The sequence below is a fragment of the Nannobrachium achirus genome (genome assembly GCF_963921795.1).
Source record: "Nannobrachium achirus genome assembly, chromosome: 6".
Lineage (NCBI taxonomy): Eukaryota > Metazoa > Chordata > Actinopteri > Myctophiformes > Myctophidae > Nannobrachium > Nannobrachium achirus.
Window position 1 is genome coordinate 25,793,010 of NC_137815.1, and position 24,401 is coordinate 25,817,410.

At 42.1% G+C, this 24,401-nt stretch overlaps 4 protein-coding genes across 5 annotated transcripts in view; all 4 read left to right on the forward strand.

The window, feature by feature from the left end:
- Positions 1-1,578: 1,578 nt before the first annotated feature.
- LOC308286942 (solute carrier family 2, facilitated glucose transporter member 1-like) lies at positions 1,579-3,042 on the forward strand (the record flags this gene model as incomplete). The annotated part of the gene is made up of 1 exon (XM_080728064.1): positions 1,579-3,042. One exon carries the CDS (start codon positions 1,579-1,581, stop codon positions 3,040-3,042), a length of 1,464 nt encoding a protein of 487 aa, XP_080584190.1.
- A 1,282-nt stretch (positions 3,043-4,324) lies between these two features.
- On the forward strand, positions 4,325-5,275 carry LOC308286943 (cytochrome c1, heme protein, mitochondrial-like; the record flags this gene model as incomplete). The annotated part of the gene is made up of 1 exon (XM_080728065.1): positions 4,325-5,275. One exon carries the CDS (start codon positions 4,325-4,327, stop codon positions 5,273-5,275), a length of 951 nt encoding a protein of 316 aa, XP_080584191.1.
- Positions 5,276-8,766: 3,491 nt separating this feature from the next.
- Positions 8,767-17,106, forward strand: cyc1 (cytochrome c-1). Its single transcript, XM_080727895.1, has 7 exons — positions 8,767-8,866; positions 12,607-12,797; positions 13,288-13,414; positions 14,244-14,401; positions 14,778-14,938; positions 15,736-15,836; positions 16,874-17,106. The coding sequence occupies exons 1-7, from the start codon at positions 8,786-8,788 to the stop codon at positions 16,976-16,978; spliced, it is 924 nt and encodes a 307-aa protein (XP_080584021.1). The 5' UTR covers positions 8,767-8,785; the 3' UTR covers positions 16,979-17,106.
- Positions 17,107-18,538: 1,432 nt separating this feature from the next.
- Positions 18,539-24,401, forward strand: part of ergic3 (ERGIC and golgi 3) — a 29,634-nt gene continuing 23,771 nt past the window's right edge. For both annotated transcript variants that reach the window (XM_080728412.1, XM_080728413.1), the window contains exons 1-2: positions 18,539-18,678; positions 21,761-21,831. In XM_080728412.1, coding sequence (XP_080584538.1) covers positions 18,591-18,678; positions 21,761-21,831 — 159 coding nt within the window. In that variant the 5' untranslated portion in view covers positions 18,539-18,590. The remainder of the gene's footprint in view (positions 18,679-21,760; positions 21,832-24,401) is intronic.

Here is a 24,401-nt window from a genome sequence, read left to right on the forward strand (position 1 = left end):
TGTGGCTATGCGCCTTATTGTCTCTTTAGGATCCTTCTGTCGTGGGCCGGCAGAAGACTTAGGTGTGCGTAGCATTCCTGTGCACATCCTCATCATCCATCTACTACTACAATTCTTTCTTATCCCATGTTAAAGCCCTACAATAATATCCTGTTCAGAAATATTAACTCATTCCCTGCCAGGCCCGATAGTCCCGAGATTATTCCAATGTCTTTCCCCGCCAGGCCCGATAGTCCAGAGAATTAAAAAAAAAAAAAAAAAAAAAAAAAAAAATCATTTTTTTTTTTTTTTTTTTTTTAAATTTTGACCCCAAAAAATGGAGTAGGCATGATAGCAATCGCGAAATGTCATGTTTAACCCCCATAGCAACCCCATCTTTCAAGCATGGTAGCCATTTTGGCAGCCATCTTTGTTAAACATAGTGGCTGTTATCTCAGGAATGCCTGAACGGATTTCCATTCGGATTTTTTTGTTTGAAAGCTGTGAGCAAGGTGGACACACGTGGTGCATTATCTAGGCATGGGTGTGCATGATCCGTGCACACCCAATTACATGGAAGTCTATGGAGACGAATGGCAGGTGGGAGTACGGAGGTATGTTAAAATGGCGGTCAATGTGTTAAGGCCATGTTATCCTGGGTAATTGTTTAATCAATCAGTAAAGTTCAGTACTCACTAATAGGTAGGTTAAAACACAGTTTGCTTTGACACATGAAGATATGATCATACGGTGTGACACTAAATCATTTGGTGTGACATTCCAAATAGTGAAAAATCATACCTTTATTAATGATTAAACCAAAAAAATGTTTATGGATTACATAGAGAATATTATCAGGAAGAGTCACAAATATTTGTGTAATTTTAGAGAAAGTTTTGACGGAATACATTTAAAATATGTTGTAAGATCATGAACATGGGCCTCACACAGAGTGTCGATTATGAAAAAAATATACAGATATAATTAATTTTCAAAAAACTATAGTGGATCACTGGTTAGTTATGATAAAGGACTTTGATAAAGTGAGTAACTTAAGAAAGATGTACTCCATTTTCATTTTATGAACAATTATTTTCATGTCACACCATATGACGATTTTAGGCACAAGTACAACAAACTGCTGAATAAAGTCTGATTCCAATAAAATATCTAAAAACAAAATGTATTTCCATAAGGTTGAGAGTGAGTAGAACAAAAGTAAATAACTTTTATGCCTGCAATTTAAAGTTTTTTTAAAAACACATTTTTTGGGGCGTCACGTCACTGACCCATATGCTCATATATGGGCACGCCCCCTTTTGCAACCATATGCCATGACAACACATTGAAGGCTGGACAACACACTTTATATTTGGTTGTAGCTGTATTGGGAACTCCTTATATGGTTATGGCTGAGTCATAGTGGCATGAGCGTTATGTCAGAGGTCCGCCGGGCCTTAAGCCAATTGTAATATAGGATGGGTCAAACATGGAGAGACAGCTAATGGCGGCTGTTGTCACTCTGACACATCAGCTGTGGTCATCCCTTTATAAAGCTTAAGCCGCTAGTTTTCGACTTTGTCCAAGAAAGACACAACTATGGATTCCAGAAAGAAACTGACGTTCCAGCTAATGCTGAACGTGGTAATAGCTGTAATCGGTTCTCTCCTGTTTGGCTATAACATTGGAGTTATTAATGCCCCTGAGGAGGTCATTAAGACGTTCATCAATGAGTCCTGGCACCACCGCTATCAGGAGGCCAACCCTGAGTGCCCTCTCACGGCCCTCTGGGTTGTCACTGTTGCCATATTCGCGGTCGGTGGCATGATTGGCTCCTTGGCCGTGGGACTCTTTGTGAACCGCTTGGGAAGGAAGAACTCGATGTTGATCGCCAACATTCTGGTCTTCGCCTCTGCAGCTCTCATGGGCTGTTCCAAGCTGACTGGCTCCTGGGAGATGCTGATCACTGGCCGGTTTGTGGTTGGGCTCTACTGTGGTCTGTCCTCTGGCTTTGTTCCCCTGTACATCGGTGAGGTTGCTCCCACTGCCATCAGAGGGGCCCTGGGAAGCCTCCACCAGCTGGCCATCGTCATAGGCATCGTGATCGCACAGGTGCTGGGCTTGGAGTCGCTCATGGGCAACGCCACCCTGTGGCCGCTGCTACTCGGCTTCACTGCCTTCCCTGCGCTGCTGCAGTGTCTCCTAATGCCCTTCTTCCTTGAGAGTCCCCGCTTCCTGCTCATCAACAAGAACCTGGAGAGCGAGGCGCGAGCTGTGCTGAAGAAGCTGCGCGCGAGCGAAGACGTGAGCACCGACATAGAGGAGATGAAGGAGGAGAACAGGCAGATGATGAGCGAGAAGAAGGTGACCATCCTCGAGCTGTTCCGCTCACCCCTCTACCGCCAGCCCATCTGCATCGCCATTGTCCTGCATCTCTCTCAGCAGCTGTCAGGCATCAATGCCGTGTTCTACTACTCCACCAGTATCTTTAAGAATGCCGGAGTGGAGCAGCCTGTTTATGCCACCATTGGTGTCGGCCTGGTCAACGCAGCTGTCACTGTGGTCTCGCTGTTTCTGGTGGAGCGTGCCGGTCGCAGGCCCTTACAGATGGTGGGGCTGATGGGAATGGCTGGCTCTGCCATTCTGATGACCGTCGGTCTAAATCTGCTGGCCAAGCTGAAGTGGATGTCATATGTTAGCATTGCGGCCATATTTTCCTTTGTGGCATTCTTTGAGATTGGGCCAGGGCCCATCCCCTGGTTCATCACAGCAGAGCTGTTCTCCCAGGGGGCGAGGCCCTCGGCCATGACTGTGGCTTGTCTATTCAACTGGACCAGCAACTTAATCGTGGGCTTAAGCTTCAAGTACATCGAGGAGCTGTGTGGCCCATATGTGTTTCTCATTTTCGCCGCATTTCTGATCGCTTTCTTCATCTTCACCTTCTTCAAGGTACCAGAGACCAAGGGCCAAACATTTGATCAAATCTCCACCATGTTCCACCAGTCCGCAAAAGGCAGAGGACAGGGAATGGATGGGAAGCCTGAGGAGGAAGAAGCTGTCTAAATATATAGCCTTTGTTGCTGCACTTACAAACAGCGTGGCAACAGCGAAACGTGTGGGCTACATACAAATTAAAATATCTATCTATATAATAATAATAATAATAATATAAATAATAGAAAAAGAAAGAAGGGGTCACTGGTGCTGGGAGCCTGTTCACTCTTCCATGTCATCAGTGCCCAGGTTAAGGTTGGCGAAAGGGCCTTTCTGTGGAGTTTTTGCATGTTCTCCCTGTGTCCCCTAGGGTAGGTACCCTCACAAAAAACATGCAGTAATCCTGGTCTACTGCCTCCCTCTGGTCACCCTGGCGCCTGATGGAGGGGAATGGGACTGGTTGGAATAACGTGTTCCTTCCACACGCTACGTCCTACAGGGACTATTATTTACGAGACAAAACAGTTAGATTTACTAGTGGGCCATAAAGACGCGTCTGCGACCCAAGAATCGGGTCTTGAGTCCATGAGTTGTAATGCACTCTTCATTCAAGGAATCTTAGAGTGCTACTTTGCAGAAATCAATCAATAGTCAATAATATAACAGGGTTTAAAAACAGAAAAAAAAAAAAACTAAAGAAAAAAACCCAAAACATTAGGTTAGGAAGGAGGCTCTTGTTTAAGGAATGGAAAGCCTGCAGTGACACACCTCCCTGGGCTTGTTGGGAAAGTAATAACTCTCCGGATGGAAGTGGTCAAGTTTTTTTTCTTTCTTTTTTTTTCTTTTTTGCTATTTGATGGTTGAGAAAACAAATAGCACCTGTTCGAAGTGAGCACTGCTCTCTTCGCATGGTATCAAACAAAACACACATGCATACTGTATCTCCTTGTATGGGCCATTTTGTCTGTGACATTAGTTATCTCCATACATGGAGTGTCATGCTCCGTGCTCCTACACACAACGCTAGAGCAGTTAGCAGCGCTCAAAAATAAAATAAAATAAAGCGTTCCAGGTCAGTCTTTCCTAAATATGGAACTACCGTACATTAAATCAAACTTGCCTTTATCCAAATATGGAGGTACATTACAGTATGTCAAACTGGCCTTTACATTTGATATCAGGTTTATAAGGTTATCACAGTCGCTAATCAACACTACTTAGAGGCCAGTCTGACATATGGGCCTCCATATCTGGGCAAAACTGATGCAGAATGCCATATTTGGGCATGGCCGACTCATTGTGACATTGCGAGTGTCACCACCGGCCAAAAACAGACACAAGTCTCAGTGACAGACCCAGAACCTCCAGGCATCCCCGGCACTCACTGAACTAGCAGTCCTTCATCCGCAAGATGTTGGTTTTGCGATCTGTCACATTACCAGGTAGCAGTGGTGGGAGAGCCCTCCTGAACACGCTGAAAGCCAACACGACTCCCAAGTCCAACATGTCCTTCGCCAGCTTGCAGCGGAATAAGAAGGTGGCTCTGGCCACGCTGGGCGTGGTCACAGCCGGTGGGGCGGGGCTCACCCTCATGCTCCATCAGTCCATCAAAGCGTCAGACCTGGAGCTCCACCCCCCTAAGTACACGTGGAGCCACACAGGGCCCCTGTCTTCACTGGACCATGCTAGCATACGTCGTGGCTATCAAGTCTATAAGCAGGTGTGTTCGGCCTGTCACAGTATGGACTACCTGCACTTCAGAAACCTGGTGGGCGTCTCGCACACAGAGGATGAGGTCAAGGCCATCGCCGAGGAGATGCAGGTGGAGGACGGTCCAAACGAGGAGGGTGAGATGTACACGCGACCGGGGAAGCTGTCGGACCGCTTCCCCAAGCCCTACAAAAACCCAGAGGCCGCCAAGGCCGCGAACAACCAGTCCGAACCCCCCGACCTGAGCTGCATCGTCAATGCGCGGCACGGCGGCGAGGACTACGTGTTCAGCCTGCTGACCGGATACTGCGACCCTCCGGCCGGCGTCAACATGGAGCCGCAACCGGGGGAGGAGCCGAAGCACTACAACCCCTACTTCCCCGGCCAGGTCACGAACATGGCTCCACCCATCTACAACGAGATCGTGCAGTTTGACGACGGGACGCCAGCGACCATGAGCCAGGTGGCCAAGGACGTGTGCACCTTCCTGCGGTGGGCGGCCGAGCCGGAGCACGACCAGCGCAAGCGCATGGGCCTGAAGCTGCTGATGGGCTCGGCCATCCTCCTGCCGCTGGTCTACTACATGAAGAGACACCGGTGGTCTGTGCTCAAGAGCAGGAAGATCCAGTACAGTCCCACCAAGCACCCGTGAACAAAGAACCTCAAGACCTGAGGCCGGTTCTAGAAAGAATCAAGATGCAATTCTGGGAAATTGCAAGTGTGGTTGCCCTGGAATCCGTTGGGAAATGTATTCTGTCTTACCATTTGTCCCTTTCATGCCCATATATGGATATCGCTGTATCTCTCAGTCCTTGTCTCTATTTGAGTGGTGCCCAATCCGTCCTTGTCCCTTTTATACCCATATATGGAGATCCCTGATGTCATTAAGCCCATATCTTGGAATGCCCATATATGGACAGAAGGTGTCAGTCTCATGTGGTCTATGACATCAGTCAACTCCATATCAATGGAGAAAATCTATTCACACATAATTTAATATAAATTAAACCATATAACATACAGTATCTCTTAGCTAAATGCAAGCAGACGAGTCCCGATCGAGCCGGTCAATTTGACGTAGCCTATTGGCCCAAGTGTGTGCCACCAAAACTGTGGGAGGAGTAGCGCCAGCAAAATAAAGTTTATCCGGAAAGATGGAAAGAAGGAAATAAAGACGGACAAGTACTATAGTCTGGTTGCCCTGCTGGGGTTTTCTAAATCCTGACGGTTTTCTGAAAAACCCATGTTTCTCTCTCAGTGGTGCTCAAACATTTTAATGCCAAGGACCCTAGAATTATTTGTATTTGACTGCAGACCCCCATCTCAAAATATTTTGTTCCAGGGACTCAGAGAAAGAAAGATTTGAGTTACAATGGTTCGCTTTAAAAATATATATATTCAAAGATTTGCGTAACTTTTTGAGATTTTTCAAAAATAGCAGGTCTACAAGCTCATAGTGCAGCACTCTGTGCCACTTTATGAGCTTGTAGATCTGCTTGTAGGTGTGTTTCGCAGAGGTCCCGATGGAGTGATGGGATTGAGTAGAAAGTTGGCCAGAACCACTGTGTGTCCCTGACATCAGGCATCTAATCTTACAATAAATGCGAGAAGTCTCTGTGAGCGTGCGTGTGTGTGTGTGTTTGTGTGTGTGTGTGTGTGTGTGTATGTAATCCGCGTATCTCGAGAACCGTTCGTCCCATCGGCTTCAGATTCGGCACGCGTGTTCCCCGCCGCGACGCGGAGTGCAGTGCCCGGCCTCGACCAGACCCGATATGCGGTTTTCCACAACCGGCACGAAACTTTTGGAATTTCTGTATGCGGAGCTGATTGTTGACATCAGGCTGTTCCGGAGGAACCGGCGCAAGCGTTGACTCATTGTGACATCACTTCTGCTGACTCATAGAGATCTCCAAATATGGGCATAAAATGGATGCAGAATCACAAAGATCTCCATATACGGGCATAAAGGGGACACAGATAGACAGTTAGATAGATATCCATATATGGGCACAAAATGGACGCAGATAGACAGATATTTCCATATATGGGCATAGAGGTCTCCATATATGAGCATAAAATGGACGCAGAATCACAAATATCTCCATATATGGGCATACTGTATATGGGCATGCAGAGATCTCCATATATGGGCATAAATGGACACAGGCAAACAGATGGTCAAAACGAGTCCTATGACAACAGGTATAATGGGGTTTGAATTAAAGGGTGGGGCATTCATTCCCTATTTACATGGTTCCCGAGTAGGCCAGTCCCCGACTACTAGACGCTCGGCCGCCCGACAGACAGATACAGAGATCTCCATATATGGGCATAAAATGGACACAGACAGACAGATACCTCCATATATGGGCATAAATGGATACAGGCAAACAGATGGTCAAAGCGGGTCCTGACAACAGGTATGGGGTTTGCATTAGGGGCTCTTAAGTCTGACATCATTTTGTAGGCGGAGGAGAACTTCTGGTGCCAAATGACACCAGCGCCCGTGAATCTTTTTACTATATTATAAAGCTAATTTTCTTCTCTTTCTTGTTGACAGGAAAGTGGTAGAATTATACGTTAGTCGTTATTTTTGTCTCGGATCTGTTGAAATAGCGAGGGACACAATCTGCTTGGGGGTCTGACAACAAAATGATGTAACGGGTTAAAATCCCCAATCGTTCCCGAGTTGGCCAGCCCCCGACTAGATGCCGGGCGGCCGAGCTTCTATAGGAATAAAAGGGACACAGACGGTCACACAGACAAATATATATCCCCATATATGGGTATAAAGGACACAGACAGACAGATGAGTGTGAGGGTACTAATGTGTACAGCGGATATTGCAAGTTAGGAACAGGCACTCACCAAGAACTCGCCAAGTTGATATATTCACTGATTATGTTACCCATTATTTGTTCATTCTATTTATATGCAGTGACCATGTATGTTTTTGTTCATTATTCAGCATCTGTCTGTCTGGCTGCCTGGCTGGCTGGCTGGCTACTATTCTAGACTCTTCTGGACGTGCCCTCTCCGTCTCATGGTCCTGCGCTGCCCTCTAGTGGAGGAAAAGTATTCAACCCTTGGTCAAAGTGGTTCCAAGTTGGACTGATGATTCAAGTTTTGTTAAAGCCTTTTTCGCCTATGTCGATGTTAATTTTGTGAATTTAGATCATTTTACATTTACTGTCCCAACAAACATCGCAAATGTTTTCGCTATTTTATTTACACTAATCTGATAGGATAGGAGAGCCATCTGAGAAAGAAAAAATAACTAAAAATGCAATTTATTCAAAGATGGAATACATGAAATAAAGAACATATGCTGTAAATACAATTGTATTATTCGAGCAGGCAAAACACATGACTCAGGCCCACTGGACTAAAAATACGGGCACTGTCTGCGGCTGCGCCCCTTCCCAAAGGTGACTTGAGGTCAGTACCAAAATATGTTGTGTGAAAACCTAATTTAAAATGCGTTTGAAGCATCCAGGAGATGATCCATGCACTGAGCAGTTTAAAGGAAAGCAAGCAATGAAGATCTTCAGAAGAAACAAATATCCATAAAGATTTACAGCACACAAGGTCATTAGTAGAAAGAAATGTAGGCCGTTAGTGCAGGTCAAAAGTAATTTTAAATCCTCATGGTGGCGCAGTTTCCCCAGAAGTTGGACAAAGTCTTATGTACTTTTCTTTGACTGTAATACAGTTGCAAAACGCAATATATACGCATATAATTTAATGCAATATTTTGTTAAACGGTGAATAATACTTGTTGATACCGATACATTTCTCAAAGGAGTCGAGGGGGTAAAGCCAGGGTCAAGATGCCATAGCCCAGTGGAGCACTGATTGTGATTGGCTAGTTGGTTGTTATAAAGTGTTATGTGAACAGCATTTAATTTACCTTTTCATCCATTTGTATATAATTAGCCTGGGTTCAATTATTTCCATAGGTCAGCGTCAGCAGCTGTGTTCAATAAGTTCCATAGATACGTCATCATCAAGAATATTTTGTAACCGTTTCCCTGACAACCATGGCACAGCCAATCACATGGCCGACTATCCCCCCAGTCCCCCCCCTGGGCGATGGGATGTGTGTAGCTGTGTGGTGTGGCGGTCCTCCTCCTCAGAGTGGGAAACAGCAGAGAGAAAGAAGATGGCGGCGCTTCGAGCTCTAGCATTATCGGGGAGTGGGAGAGTTCTCCTGAACTCCCCCAAGACCATCACCAGCCCCAAGGTGAGCTTTACACCTCCACTGTCCCGCAACTTGAGCCTTTATAACTAAATATACCAAATATAACTTTACAAAACCCCACGGTTCTCTGCCACGTCCTGACACCTAGCTAACCGGTTAGCATGCATGCTGTCACACACAAGGTCACAGCTCGTGTTGCCTCTATTTACTTTATTGTATTCTCTATTATTGTTTGTAACAGTCTATTAGGTATGTCAATGTCCAGCAAGTCTTCTCTCATAGCGCTAGAGCAGAAGTGTTTCAAATGTGAGCTGTCTCGTAGAATTAGCTTGTCGGCTATTAATATTAGCCGGCTGGCTAAAGGCTAATTTACAGTTAAGTCGCTCGAGACAGTACACTTCACTTGACATGAATGTGTTCATACATGCGTGACGTTTTATTTTTTCGTCGAGAACCTCGCGTGGTAAAGTCTAAATGAATGTTAGTTTATGTGATGGTAATATACTGGTAAATTGACATTGTCATTTTAACTCCATGACCTGTTTTTTGTTGTTGTTTGTTTTCGACGTGTCTTTATAAGTGGACATTGAACGATGGAGTTGAAATAGTTCAGTATGGTTGTGTTATTGTGAGCTTTGATAATTATTATTATTATTATATGATCAACAGCCTGGTTAGAGTTGTCTATCTGGTTCTCAAGTGGGGTCCAGTCAGGGACTCTCAGGTTCCAAATGGACCCTTGTAGGGCTGTAACCCTTGAGTTATGGTGGTCCTTGAAATTAAAAAAGTGTAAGTTGGCTTCTCAAGGACTGCCTGGGGTGGCCACAACCAAAGTTACACTGCTTATCAGTTAACAACCTGCAATGACACTGTAAGATTAGGGTGACCATACTGTATTTTCTAAAAAATTCCCTAAGCACATTTCACAAATAGGGAAAATAGACGATCTACAAGCTCTCAAGTGTGGAGATGCAATGCAACTGTGAGCTTGTAGATCTGCTATTTTATTTTATTTTATTTATTATCTTCACCTGGTGTTTTTTGCTGGGGGACAATTGTTTTAGCACCTAGTGACAGCACATTTTAAACAGAACAGATAACAGAACATGATACATATCTATGGAAGCAGTGAAGTGCTCTAAACCAGGGGTTCATCCGAGGCACCCCTAGTAAGTGTCCAAATATTATCAAATTATCTCGCGGCACCCCTGGACTGCTGTTACGGCACCCCAGGGTGCCCTGTCACCCACTTTGAAAACCCCTGCTATAAAGTGTTATTTTAATTTAGGTAAAAATTTAATGTTTTAGCGATATTGTTTGACACACATTTTGATACTGGCTGCAATGAGACTGACACCAGTGAACAGCTAGTTGAGACTGTTCTGATATCAGTGAACAGCTAGTTGAGACTGTTCTTCTGATATCAGTGCACAATGCACATCTAGTTAAGACTGTTCTGATATCGGTGAACAGCTAGTTGAGACTGTTATGAAATCAGCGAACAGTCGTGTTGGTTGTACCTTTTATTACTGCCGGACAAGGAGACTTGAAATGTCATCTTTGTTATTGTTACGTTACGTCTTGTAATATAATGGGCCTCAATGCCTAATGTTACCTGAAATGCCACACTATATTTGACTTCAGTACAACTCCCAAAAACAGCCTGATATACTGTATGTATATGTTTGCTAGTTCCATTTTATTAAAAAATATTCTTATTTACAAAAGTAAAATAAAATTGGATAAACAATCAAATATCACACAAATATTCCCATTGACCTATGTTTGACAGTTGTCTGTGCTGTGTGTGTATGTCATCATGCTACAGGTATTCCTAATTAAATCAACTTAATTGTCACATCACAGGTTTATAGGTGTAAAGTGGGCGAAATTATTATTATTATTTATTTTAAGTCGTTTTTGTGAGTAGCGAGAAGATAGAAGAGTAGAAGAGAGAAGAAAGATTGTATAGAATCTGGTCAAAAATCAAATCAAGATATAAATCAGTCAAGTCACAAATCAAATCAAGATATATACATATTCATAGCATATTGCTTGTGTAGTAGCAGGCATGTACGTACATGTACATGCCGGCTGTTTAGATAATTGGCAACTGTTTTGTACATGTTCTGCAGAATATTTACATCAAAGATATATCTTTATTAATGTGTCACTCCGTAAAACATACACATTAAAATACAAAGCATGATTAATACAAGAGTTGTGGACCACTCACAAGGAGTTGTGAGACACTTTTAAAAAATGAATAAAAGATGCATTATAGTTCTATTCAAACAAAATGCTAAATAATTATATATCGGAACTCTTAAAAGACAATGGTCTGTTAAGGATGAGGTGCATAAATGTGGTGCCGTGAGGTTAAACAAGTAGCAGTGCAGTGTTCACTATAAGGCTGCTAGCTGAGAGGCTGCAGTCATGTGATGGTTTGTTACAAAAGCAGTGAGGGACGGGACGGGAGGGGGAGTGGAGCTTTCATAAGGCAGTCTGGAGGGTATAGAAGTCATCTCCATACACATACTGTCTGTGATATCATTAGCTAGGGACTGATCGTTTCTTCTTCCAGGCCAACCTGACAGTTTTCACGAGCATCATCACACTTTTAAATGTTCCTGTCCACTCTCGTGTATTTATTTATGTTTGTTATTTGTTGATCTACTGCTACAGGACAGGATTCAGGATCCCTACATTGATGATGTGCACTAGCTAAAAGAATTGTCTTGATGACATTGTATGTAACGTCATGTGATGGTTTGTTACAAAAGCAGTGAGGCGGGGGAGGGGGGGTTTCGTAAGGCTCGAGGCTCATACATGAGCTCAGGTAGTGCAGTGGTACAGTGCAGGACAACACAATAGACAGGAGGATATACCAGTGGTCCACAGTACTTTTTAGCCCTTTTATTGCTCTGAAAGTGTACAAATGGAATTGAACGTCCTCAATGAAGCACTGCACTATACAACTCAACTCATCTAGTGCAACTATCTATTTTCTGCAGCATAGTATTATACAGCATGTTAATTGCTGCTTTATTGGGACATGACAGTGAAGCCTGACAGTGCGAGCAGAGATAGGGACCGCTATAATATTATATCGAAATATTATCTTATCCAGACTAGATAATTATCATCTGGGATTATCATCTGCCTCTACCCACTTATTATATAGGCATGACTAATAATTATTTATTATTCACCCTGGATTTTCAATGCAAAAGTAATCAAACATTGCCGCCCGGTGAATATGGTCTATAGAGGAATTTGGTGACGAAAAACCCTGACCTAGCCTAGCTTGACGTGCAGCAAATGTCTCAGGAACTTAGTGACGCTTTTATAGTTCTTACAAAACATTGCAGCCCCCTGTTGTGTGGTTACCATGATATTTATAGACCAAATGTCTCCATATGACCTGGTTTACATTTACATTGCCTGGTACAGGTTCCTCCAGAGCCTTGGTTAGTTTGTTAAACAATTAACAAAAATAAGTATGGAATAATTTGACAAAGACTGCAACTAAGTTTTATGATTTATTTAGTTACAGTTGGTTTTGAAAGCACAGTATACAGTTTCAGTTATCGTTTTTTTCCCCGTTGAGACTTGTTCTTTTTCTTAAATCAATTTTTTTGTTATTTTGTTTTAGAGAGGACCACACATATTGTGTTTTTATCCTCTGTGAGGATACAGCTGTGGTAAATTGATGACCTTGAACTGCACTACTGGATGTCCCTTGACTCATGTTGTAATATGCCGTCTTACTTTGTCCACAGGCCAACATGTCCTTTGCCAGCCTGCCGCGCAATAAGAAAGTGGCGCTGACTTCGCTGGGCATAGTCACAGCTGGAGGGGCGGGGCTCGCCCTCATGCTCCATCAGTCCATCAAAGCCTCGGACCTTGAGCTCCACCCCCCTACTTATCCCTGGAGCCACGGAGGGCCCCTGTCTTCACTGGACCATGCTAGGTAATAAACAGTATGTAGGTGTAATTGTGTATAAAGTTTTGGAAAATGGCAGATGTACAAGGTTCAATGCGCCTCAATGCACGTTGTGACCTTGTAGATTGGCTCGGTGGCTTACAGCGTGGCGTAGTGAGATGAATGAGTTCAGACGAGGAGCAGCTGTGTATTTATGTACAGTTATGATTGGACAGCTGACAAAAAGTGTTTGAAAATATGAAACTTAGAAAGAATTCAAAGCACCCTTTTCAGCTAGAAAAGGCACTCTGACCAGCGTCTTCTAAAAGCGGACGGTATACGGTCACATTTGGTCATTTCTCATACGATTATATGTTAAAAGGCGCTGCCTTAAAGCTGCTGTTTAATTTCTTTACGCCATAAGTGTGGATGCTACCTAATACTGCCAGGAAAGGTTTAGCTTATGTTATGAACCATTGGTCTAATTTATTGTCCTTAATACTTCCCCACCACCCCTTCCTCTCTTTGTCTGGTCCAGTGTACGTCGTGGCTATCAAGTGTATAAACAGGTGTGTTCAGCTTGCCACAGTATGGAGTACCTGGCCTTCAGAAACCTGGTGGGTGTCTCGCACACAGAGGCTGAGGTCAAGACCATCGCTGAGGAGGTAAGCTTTTGTGTGTGCGTGTGTGAGTGTGTTCTAGGGATAGAAGCGATTCATAAAATCTGTCAATTTAGGCTTCCAACAATTCTGAAAATTATCAAGATAAGATTATTGTGCCGCTGCCGCATTCCGTTTCATAATGACCGTGGCACTATTCTGTGGCATTGTCTTCCAGCGCACCCCTTTCATTCAAAGTGGTGCACTTTCGTCTGTCCCTAACCCTTGGGCTACACTGGGCATGTAACGGATTCTCTCTGTTCGTATTGCACCTGTCGAGACCATATGCTGCCATTATAATAAATGGAACCTGCTACACATAGAGCTTCTTAGAGCTTGATCTAGGTTGCACATGAGCTCCATAGTTAAGTGCGACAATCTATAATAGTCTGCATTTATCATACACTTGAAAGCAGAGCGATGCATGTTGTCGACTGTGTTCTATACTCTGTATTTACGTTGTGGGCGAAAGTCAACAATTTTTCCACGATGTTGGTTATTATGAAGCTGATAATAACCAACTGTAACTTAAGCTGCCTTCTGTCCACTGTTACTTAATTAATTGTCCCCAGTAGTAGAACTTTGTACATCGCACCAAAGGTTCCTATCTGTAATTTCCTCCTACCAATAATACAGTGGGGTAATTCAGTTGTCAATGTAAAGTAACACTTCATTGCAAATCTTGCATTTCTACCATCGTTTTGTACCTTTTTGTTGTCAAAGTATCGGTTCAGGCATGGCACTGTTTTTAAAAGTACCAGTTGAGGACAGTTATCGGATTAAAACCCCAAACGCTACCCAACCCAACACATGCAGTGTGTTAACTTGTGTTCAGGTGGAGGTGGTGGACGGTCCAGACGAGTCTGGTGAGATGTTCACTCGAAATGGGAAGTTGTCGGACTACTTCCCCAAACCCTATCCCAACCCTGAGGCCGCCCGCGCTGCAAACAATGGAGCCTTACCCCCTGACCTCAGCTACATCGTCAACGCACGGTACTCACACACGTCTCCTTCTTTACTTCTTCTCGTTTCCTTCCTCCACTGCTGAAACCCCCCGGTATTCTCCTAATGTCCTTCCATTGTTACATTCCCTGCTTATTTGTTCCCCCCACACACACACTCTTATCGATTCATTTACCGGTACATATTTTTTACCTGACTTTTTAAAATATTTTCATTTAATTACATTCATTACAGTCAAGCATAATCCTTATTATTTCTTGTATGTTGTATTGCTTTTGTTGGCACACGCTTACAGAACGTGCCACACTTTGTGCTGCTTGTGTAACCAGTATGAAGTGAGTGACAATAATATTAAACCCTAAAATTGTCGATTCTGTCTCTGTTGGTGTTGGTTGTGTGTGTGCAGGCATGGTGGTGAGGACTATGTGTTCAGTCTGTTGACTGGATACTGTGAGCCTCCAGCTGGCGTCGAGGTTAGAGAGGGGATGTACTACAACCCGTACTTCCCTGGACAGGCCATCGGGATGGCTCCTCCCCTATACAATGAAATCTTGGAGTATGATGACGGTACGTGTGTGTGTGTTAGGCTTGGGCGATGCTTTTTATTTTCATTGCTGATACATAGTCCAATCCCCAGGGGTAAATATTTACCAGGCGCGGATATTGGATACAGTAATTGGGAGAACAAAATAGATTTTATGTTTTGAGACGGAGTCGGACAGTGAATTAATTGAGACTTTGGAGTTGAGCATGAAAGACTTGCTTTAGTGTCCGATAACAAATCTTTATTATGTGTTTTACCCTAAAGATGAAACGTTAAAAAGATCGATTTAATATCAATGTCTCCTCTATCCAGACAATGGCTCTCTTAAAATAATTCCATGTCTGTGCTGGGTGCGACAGCCTCTCCCATCATGTTTCCATATAACATTATTATCATATGTTAAATATCACGATCCAAATATTCACTATAGAGCGCAGAGCAGTGTTTTAATGAGCAGACATAGGGAGAAGGGAGATGTCAGGTGTCAGATCTAAGTGGAAGGGAAACGGCAAACTGGTTTGTAAAGATGATTAAGCGGAACACCGCAGGCGACTGTTTCCAATTCATATCTCCAAATGCACAGCAGAATACAGATTCTAGAGATGTGCGGTATATTTCATCTTATTATGATAATAAGTTAATTAAAACTGCTTTACTATTGGCATAGTAATAAACAATTGTAGATCTTTCTCTTCAATCAGTGATCTACAATCTGATCGCCAATTTGAATTCACTGTGTGTGTAAGCGTGTGTGTTTGTGTTCATGTGTGTTCAAGGTCATTCAGGTCATTCATATTATTGTTGTCTTGCGTTGCCATAGGAACCCCTGCCACCATGAGCCAAGTCGCCAAGGATGTGTGCACGTTCCTTAGGTGGGCAGCAGAGCCAGAGCATGATCAACGGAAGAGGATGGGACTTAAGGTTAGTACACACACCCGTATCTAGGGCTGTCACGATATGACATTTTACATGACGATTAATTGTCACTCAAATAATTGCGATTAACGATTTAATTGTGTTTTTGTTGTTGATAATTACATTTCTGTTCGGCTTTTAAGCTTTGAAGTTGCACATGGCAGATATGACATAACCTAAATACACAAAGAAATTACTGACATATTTCACTACTTACTACTTAAAGAATAACATTGATAGTGGAAATAGCAGATCTACAAGCTCACAACTCGTTGCGACGCGTTGTGAGCTTGTAGATCTGCTATTTCCACTATTTCTGAAAATGTATGAACATTTTTCAGCATTCACGATTATGGCGATTATGACAAAATAATTGCGATTACCGGTATGTCAAATAATTGCGATTATGTCAAATAATTGTCTATGTCAAATAATTGTGATTATGTCAAATAATTGCGATTAGGCGATTATGTAATAATTGTGACAGCCCTACCCGTATCATGACATATTACCTGTGTAACCCACCATTCCTTCCGCTGATGCCTCAATAAACATGTTGTAAAGCAGAAAAGTGACATTTTAACCACATTTATTTCCTGGTGTCTTATTTTCTTTGAAGCACTATATTGTTTGTGTTTGACTAGGGTTCATGCTTTCTGTGCTTACTCTGATTTCACACTTGTGTAAGTCACTCTTGATAAAAGCCTCTGCTAAATGCCGTAATTGGGATTGGAAAATTGGGGTAGAGTGGCCGGTAGAGCGCTTGGATGGGAACCGCAAGGTTCTCAGTTCGATCCCGGCTCCCCAGAGTTGATGTCAAAGTGTCCTTGAGCAAGACTCTGAACCCCTAATTGCTCCCGATGAGCAGGTTGGTGCCTTGCATGGTTTCCTCCGCCATCGGTGTGTGAATGTAATGCACAATCTATGTAAAGTGCTTCAGATAAAAAGCACTACATAAATGCACAAAAGTGCTATATAAATGCACCATTTACCATTTAAAATATCTGATATCCCTCTCTCTCTATCTCTCTCTCTCCATCCAGATGCTAATGGGGGCGGCCATCCTCATTCCCTTGGTCTACTATATGAAGAGGCACAGGTGGTCGGTGCTCAAGAGCCGCAAAATTGCCTACAGGCCCCCTAAGTAACCTGTCGTCAGCAACCTTTAAAGTATCTGTTGCTCTGTATGTGGTGGAAATATGTAAAAGCTGGCACACTCTGCTTTTACTGTATACTGTAAATATTTAATAAAAATAATGATGTGATGAGTAGAACCGATGCGTTTAAAGTCTCGATTATTGACTAAACGTGGAAATTAACCGGAGAAAACCAAAAACTTGGTTTTAGGTGTCCAGTGTTGAGTACAGTACGATGATGTATAGATATGTGCTCATCATTATATTTTCCAAACAGAAAAGGGACATGCGGATAAGGACATACAACACAACTATTTGATTCTATGGAAAAACACATGTTCATACGCAAAGTCAGGTATTGGAGCATCTAGCACCGCTCAAAAGAGAGCTGCTCATTCTGATGTTTTTGAATAGTCAATGTATAAATGGATACAATAAATGGTTACATTATTTTGATTATAAAATATATAAAGAACCAATGGTATAAAGTGCAGCACTGAGATCTTTGTAGTCAAGAAAAGATGTCGTTTATAACAAGATGTGTTGCCATCCCAACTGGTTTACAGATAGATGTGTTGTCATCCCAACTGGTTTATGTCCCTGTAGTTACACACCATGACCACTTGAGAGCGCTCCAACCATATTGTAGTTACATGCATGTAACTGCTGGTAAGAAATCAATGGTGTGAAATGATGACAATGGCAGTAGCTTTAACCACATAATGATAATCTGTACACTGACATACCGATTTTTGGGGAAACATTTTCAATATTTATGAATGCAAGCTTTCACAAATGGCAATAAAATCATAATTTGTTGTATTTTCAAGCATTTTCTAGTATTTCAGTGGTTAAAATCCAAAGCTGTAACTATATCAGTTAATTTAGGTTAGAGCAGGGGTCTTCAACAGGGGGTCCGGGACCCCTAGGGGGTCCCCCAAATCTTTGTGTGATGGAAGCTTTTTTCTCCTTTTTCATATCAACCACTTGAACCCTAGTGTCCATACTCTGAGAACTTTTGTCAAAAATAGCAGATCTACAAGCTCACAGTGTAGATTGGCTATTTTCAGCAAAGAGCTTTGGTGTAGAGTGAAAAAAAGAGCCACTAGCCTAAGTACAGAGTGCAAGGTCAAGTTTATTAAGTATTGACAGTTCAAGTGGTTAAATATCTGAAAACACAAATTGTCATGAATCCAAAATACACAACAATGATCGTGCTGTCAAACAATGAAACTAAACTATGGAATCTCTGAAAATGTTGCGGGGGTCCCTGCTTCATCTCTCTCAACTAAGGGGTCCTTGGCCTGGGTTAGCGAGTTGAGAAAGTGGGATAACACATCAAAAAAAGAACAAAATGTCACCTTTATAATTATCATTATATTGACAATAGAAATAGTGATGAAAACAAGAGAAAACTCCTGTATGTATGAGGCTGCTTGTAACTATGGTATGAGGTCACAGCGCAAGCTCCACTTCCTGTTCACGCGGTGGGCGCTGATTGGCCCACAGCCTCCGTCTCCCGGATGACCCGGAAGTGAAAGTGGTGTGTGCGCTGCCTGCGAGAGAGAGGACTGATGTGTGTCCCCCTACAACAGACAGACCGACTGACAGACTGACTGACAACATGGACACACTGAATAAACTTAAACAATTTGACGCCTATCCCAAAACACTCGAGGACTTCAGGATTAAAACATGGGGAGGAGCGGCCGGTGAGTAATTTAAAAAAGACAGAGGGAGAGCAGAGCGCTCATTGTGGGCTGCGTCTTGTCTTGATGTATATGTCTTCGTTTTTTACAGGGTTATTTTTATTTTACACTTGCTTTGGAAATGTAAACGTATGTTTCCTATGACAATGAAGCCCATTTGAATTGAACTGAGAGAGAGAGAGACACAAAGAGAGACAGAGAGAGAGAGAGACACACACACAGAGAGAGACCACCATTCATCAGAGCCCACCTTGCTGTAAAAGCAGAATGTTCACTGAACCGACACCCTCAGTCATTCATGTGGTCTTTCTTTGCTTTAGCCTTATTTAGTGGCTTTCGAACTTTTTAGTTTTTATTTAAAAGTCCCCCCTAGTTTGATATGCACATTAGGCCATGGACCCCCATAACCAAATGGACCCGTTTTGGTCCATTTGGTTCCATTTGTAAGCTGTCAGAGTTACAGACTTGTAAGGGTCCATTTGGTTCCATTTGTAAGCTGTCAGAGTTACAGACCTGTAAGGGTCCTTTTGGTTCCATTTGTACACTGTCAGAGTTACAGAACTGTAACAAGGTTCCATTTTTGGTTCTTAACTCTCAATCATTTTGCTTGGGACCCCCTGGAAACCTCTCAAGGACCGAAGGACCCCTGGTGGGGTCCCCGGACCCCACTTTGAGAACCACTGGTTTAGACAGTCAGATACTGTCTTGTCTTGTCTTGTCTTGTCTTGTCTTGTCTTGTCTTGTCTTGTCTTGTCCTGAAAGTGTCACACTGTTTATGCATAAAGTGCTCAAGGCAAATATATAGGCCTATTTATAGCACATTCCATACACAAAGGTGGTGCTTTACATTAGTCATGAGTTACGCAAATACTGTACATGTAAAGATGTAAAAGGGCGCTAAAGGAGAAATAACAAACTAAATATAATAGCATTATAATAATAAAAAAATAATACATGATGTTACACTGCAATTGGATATTTTGTTTTGTATTTATTTATGAATATTCTTTGAGTCTTATTTTTAACATGAAGTAAACAGAACAAAAGGATAATACTTGTGACCCATAAAAATGGGTCAGAGACCCACTGTTTGGGTAACACCGTAGAGTAGCAGATAGTACTATAGACAGTTATTGATCCCTGTACTGTAGGTACATTCAGGTGTCGAGCTGTTGTACGAGCTGTTGCAAATGTTGCAGCTCTCTTTCATAGAAACATGTTAAAGTAGCTGCTGCTGCACACACTGATAGCTCCAATGCAATATTCCTTTCAGCAGATACGCTGCCAAGTGCCTACTGTACATCATTCAGGGCTGAACTACAAAAGTTTGTCTGCACATGCAGTTAACAGAGCTCCTCTCTGTCGGGATGCCAGTGCCAGTGCCACGCAGATTTGGACAATACATTAGACCACCTTCAACGTCTGTCACGCCAAGGACCCCCTAGCTAGGGATGGAGCTCGAAACGCGATACAAACTCGATAACAAATGTATTGAGACCCGGTATCAATAAGCTTTGGGCTTGTCGAGCCTGTTATCGAGCATAGCGGCCCCTGACGTCATGTTTAAATAATCAAGACGAGAGGCGATCAAGAAATGCATCTAATCACCCACGCTGGCCCAAACATGTCTGTCTAGAAGTGTATTGATACCTGCCAACCAGCACTGACTGGGGAAACAACATTACGCTCATTAACCAGTTAACAGTTTCTTAATGTTATTTTCCAAAAGTAATAAGGTCACTTGCCTTCTGTCTGTTAGAAAAGTGCTGTATTTGAAGTCTCCAGTAAAATGTACAGTAGTGATATAGTTTGGTTAAATAAATGTGTATTTTCTGCTTATAAAGAGCTGAAGAGACATGGCGATTTTATAGTAATTATTACAGTACTATTCATAATATATTGACATTAAATGAACTGTTGTTTTAATGAGAGGAACGTTTGTCATCTTCAATACATTTTAGATGGTGGTCAGCCAACTGGACCATAAAAGAATATACCAGTTATGTTCAGAATTTGTCGTCTCACGTCTTTCCACAATACTAGAAAATGCTCAGTAGTGGGCTCGATAAAAGCCCGGCTCAATAAGCAGGATCAGTTGTATAATGTGATCTTTCATAGATTCCATATAGTTTCATTGTTTGAGAGCGCGATCATCAGTGTATATTGGATTCATCATATGTACTTTTTTTAGGGATGGTCCGATCAGGTTTTTTGGAACCGATCAGCGAGCACCGATCACAAAAGTTTGATCACCCGATACCGATCAATCACCGATCCGATCAAGTTATTATTTATATTTTCTAAATGTTAATGTTTTAACTTTAATTCATTCATTCACTCATGAATTCATTTATATATTTGCCTTATAGTTATTTACCAGCATTACTATGTATTTATTATCATAGCAGTAACTAATTATTCCTTCAGCACTGTGGAAATCAATACCCCAAAATGGCCTCAAGTGGGCATACTGAACGGCTGGTTGATCGGATGCACCGATCCGATCCGATCCGATCGGTGAATTTACCTTTTGATCTAAACCACCGATTATTGCAGATCACGCTTTGATTGGCCCGATCCGATCCATTGCCGATTGATCGGTAACATCTCTACTTTTCAGACATTTTACAACTAAAATCGTCAATACTCAAACTTGACCTTTCACTCTACTAAGTCTGCTCTATTTCCCCTCTACATCACACATCTTTGCCAAAAATAGCCGATCTACTGCGAGGCGTTAGGGCCAAACCCATCTGATCTGAGTACAGTCAAGTTGACAGACATGTTGATCTCAGTTCAATTGAAAATGGACAGAAATCTTGAATCCAGTTTAGAAATAATAGAAGCCGGGAAGAGAATGCATTTTTGCATCTGTTTATATAAAAAATAGAATCTTAATTTCTTACAACCCTTTTCTCAACCACAGTTCAATGAGTGTGCAATGAAATGATGTCAGAAGAATCTCCATGGTTATGCAATACATTGTATAATCATTTATGTTTGTTGTCTCCCCTAACTTTTTATCTCACATCTTCTCCCCTTCTCTCTATTTCCCCCATGTGTTCTTTGTCTGCTCTCTCTCCAGTGACGGTGATCAGCGGTCTGATCATGTTGATTCTGTTCTTCTCAGAGCTGCAGTACTATCTCACTAAAGAGGTGGGTTCACACATCTGTTTACCTCCAGTGGTGGCTGTTACAGTATATCAATGACAAGAAGTGTCCCTCTCTCCGCTGTTAGTATATCTACCCATCTACAGTATTGAAGTGGTTCTCAACCTTTTCAGGCCGCGACTCCCCCAAAAATCATTGTTGAACTAGGGGACCCCCCAAAATAATCATTGTTGAATAATCCAATTTGAACTGGTGACCCCCACCCTGACAAGCACTTGGAATTGTAGGAGTTCAGGCATTACATTTAGTTTAACTCTGTTCCACAGATAAACATTGTGTTCTTCTCACAATCTTTTTAAAAATGTTGTCTCTTTCCTATATTATTTGACAATTTGTCCAATGTTTGACCTGTTCTTAAAGTATAGTTTGTTGATTACATTTGATGCTGTAATGGTCTTTTTTTCAAGGTATTAAAAGGGTCTTAAAAGTCATTACATTGTCCCTTTGCTGGACAACTCTCCTATCTGGTTCAGTACCGTCTGGAGAAGACACGCTCTCTACAGGAGTGAAACAGTCTTTTCATATACAGTAACTGGGTGCACTGTCACTTTGCTGTCATCTGGGGACCCCCCAAACGTCATGTGGGGAGTGGTCCCGACCCACAGGTTGAGAACCACTGCATTATTAGACAGTTGTAGAATTCTGTGCTACATCTAATGGGGGTTCCTGGCACAACATGTTTTCAAATGTGTGGACAGTTTGTCATTCTATCTAGAACTTGGTGTTATGGACACAATAGAATATCCCCAAAACTCTGACCAAATAACTTGATATCAAGATTGTGGGGATGACTGTTGGTGCTTTCACAAAATATTTACGTAGTGAGATATGTTTGATAAATAAGCATCACTAATGCCTATATAATAACAAAGTTTGCAAAGGCACATGATAGAACAGCTAGAACAGTCAGCTTGCCATACCATATCTAAACTTCTAATTCTGTCCTCAGCATTAATTGTATCCAAACTTAAGGCTGTTTCAGTGTTTCAGAATCACTTGAAGCCACCAGCTTGTTGGTTTTGATTCCTGCCAAGGCACCACTAATCGTTTTTTTTACCTGCACTTTTCTTGCTGCAAATCTCAGTGAAAATAAAATGCCAATCTCCCCATCTAATAGCAAATAGTTAAGTACTGTATACAGCTATGAAAAAGACCGGTTTCTGTGGTTAGACAGGTTTTTGTGGTATATCTGATTAATTGTGTAGTCATGATACAGTACCTTACCAGAGGACCTTGTTACACTTAAGCAACGCTCATATCATCTCTATATCAAAACAATTATGAATGCAATGTTTACAAAATCTTTTGCCATTTTTACCATAGGCCTCAAAACGTGTTGCTTTACACTGCAGTTTGAGCATGTAGATCTTCTACTTTTCATGCTTTTGTGTGATCAAGTAGGGTATTCATTCAAGAAAAACACAAAGTTAAAATATGGAAATAGGAGGTTTTTGCTCGGTAGCAATGATATGTTACCAACACAGTTACAGTGCTATGTAGTGCAACCTATACTGTACTATTGTGGGGTGTAGGTTTGCAAGAGCATGTACAGTACTGTAGAACGAGGAAAAGGGCTGTAATGAACTATAAGGACGATACCAATAACTGTATTTATTGTTCACCGCTGTTGGGGTTATAGTTGTGTTGTGGACTCTGCCATCCCCCCCCTTTTTTTGTTGCAAATTTTAAATGTATTTGTAATGGCTATAGTGCTTGGTGTTACGAGAAAGACATAAAACACTACACTATACAAGGGAATCATAATCAACTTAAGGTCAAGCTGAACACAAACTCAAAAGGTTCCACATGTGAGCAGCATGTTTAAAACTGTTGGTGTGTTGGTGAGCTAATGGCTGGTATGTTTCCTGAATGACCGGTGGGCACCGTGTGACCAAACACAAGCTACTGTGTCATTTCAGTGCCATTGTCCTTGTCAGTGCAGCACAACACATAAACACATGAATAGACGCAGGTTGGAAGCCTTATGTCAGTGGTTGTATGTCAAGCACCCCCAAATTGGTGTGTATTTTGACACAGACGCCAATATGAAATTGTTTTGTGCCAGCAGAGAAGATTTGTGTTAAAAAAACAAAACAAAAAAAAACAGTTATTCCAAATTTGCAATTATTATAACACAAATAAATAAAATAGTAGGCATTGTAAGTATTAAAGCTTTATTGATAGTACACAATGAGTGAAGAGACAGGAAACACTGAGAGAGCACCAAGTGACAGTCTTTGAGCTTGTAGATCTGCTATTTCTGAATAGCCAACATGGTGGTTAAAATGATTGTGATGCTGTACTCCCTGAGTGCCAAAAACACACTTTACACTTTTTAATAAGGGTTGCTGGTGCCAAAAACACACTTAACACACTTTTTTTAATATGGTTTTAAAACTAAAAAAATATTTTTTTTATAAAAAAAAATATAAAAATGTTCACTTATATCCACAAGTTTCCGCGGGAGTTTACTGGAGACCATCGGGACCAAACTTCCGGGTTTAACAGCAGACATACAAGCTCACGTCGCGTCGCAGATGCAACCATGGGGCACT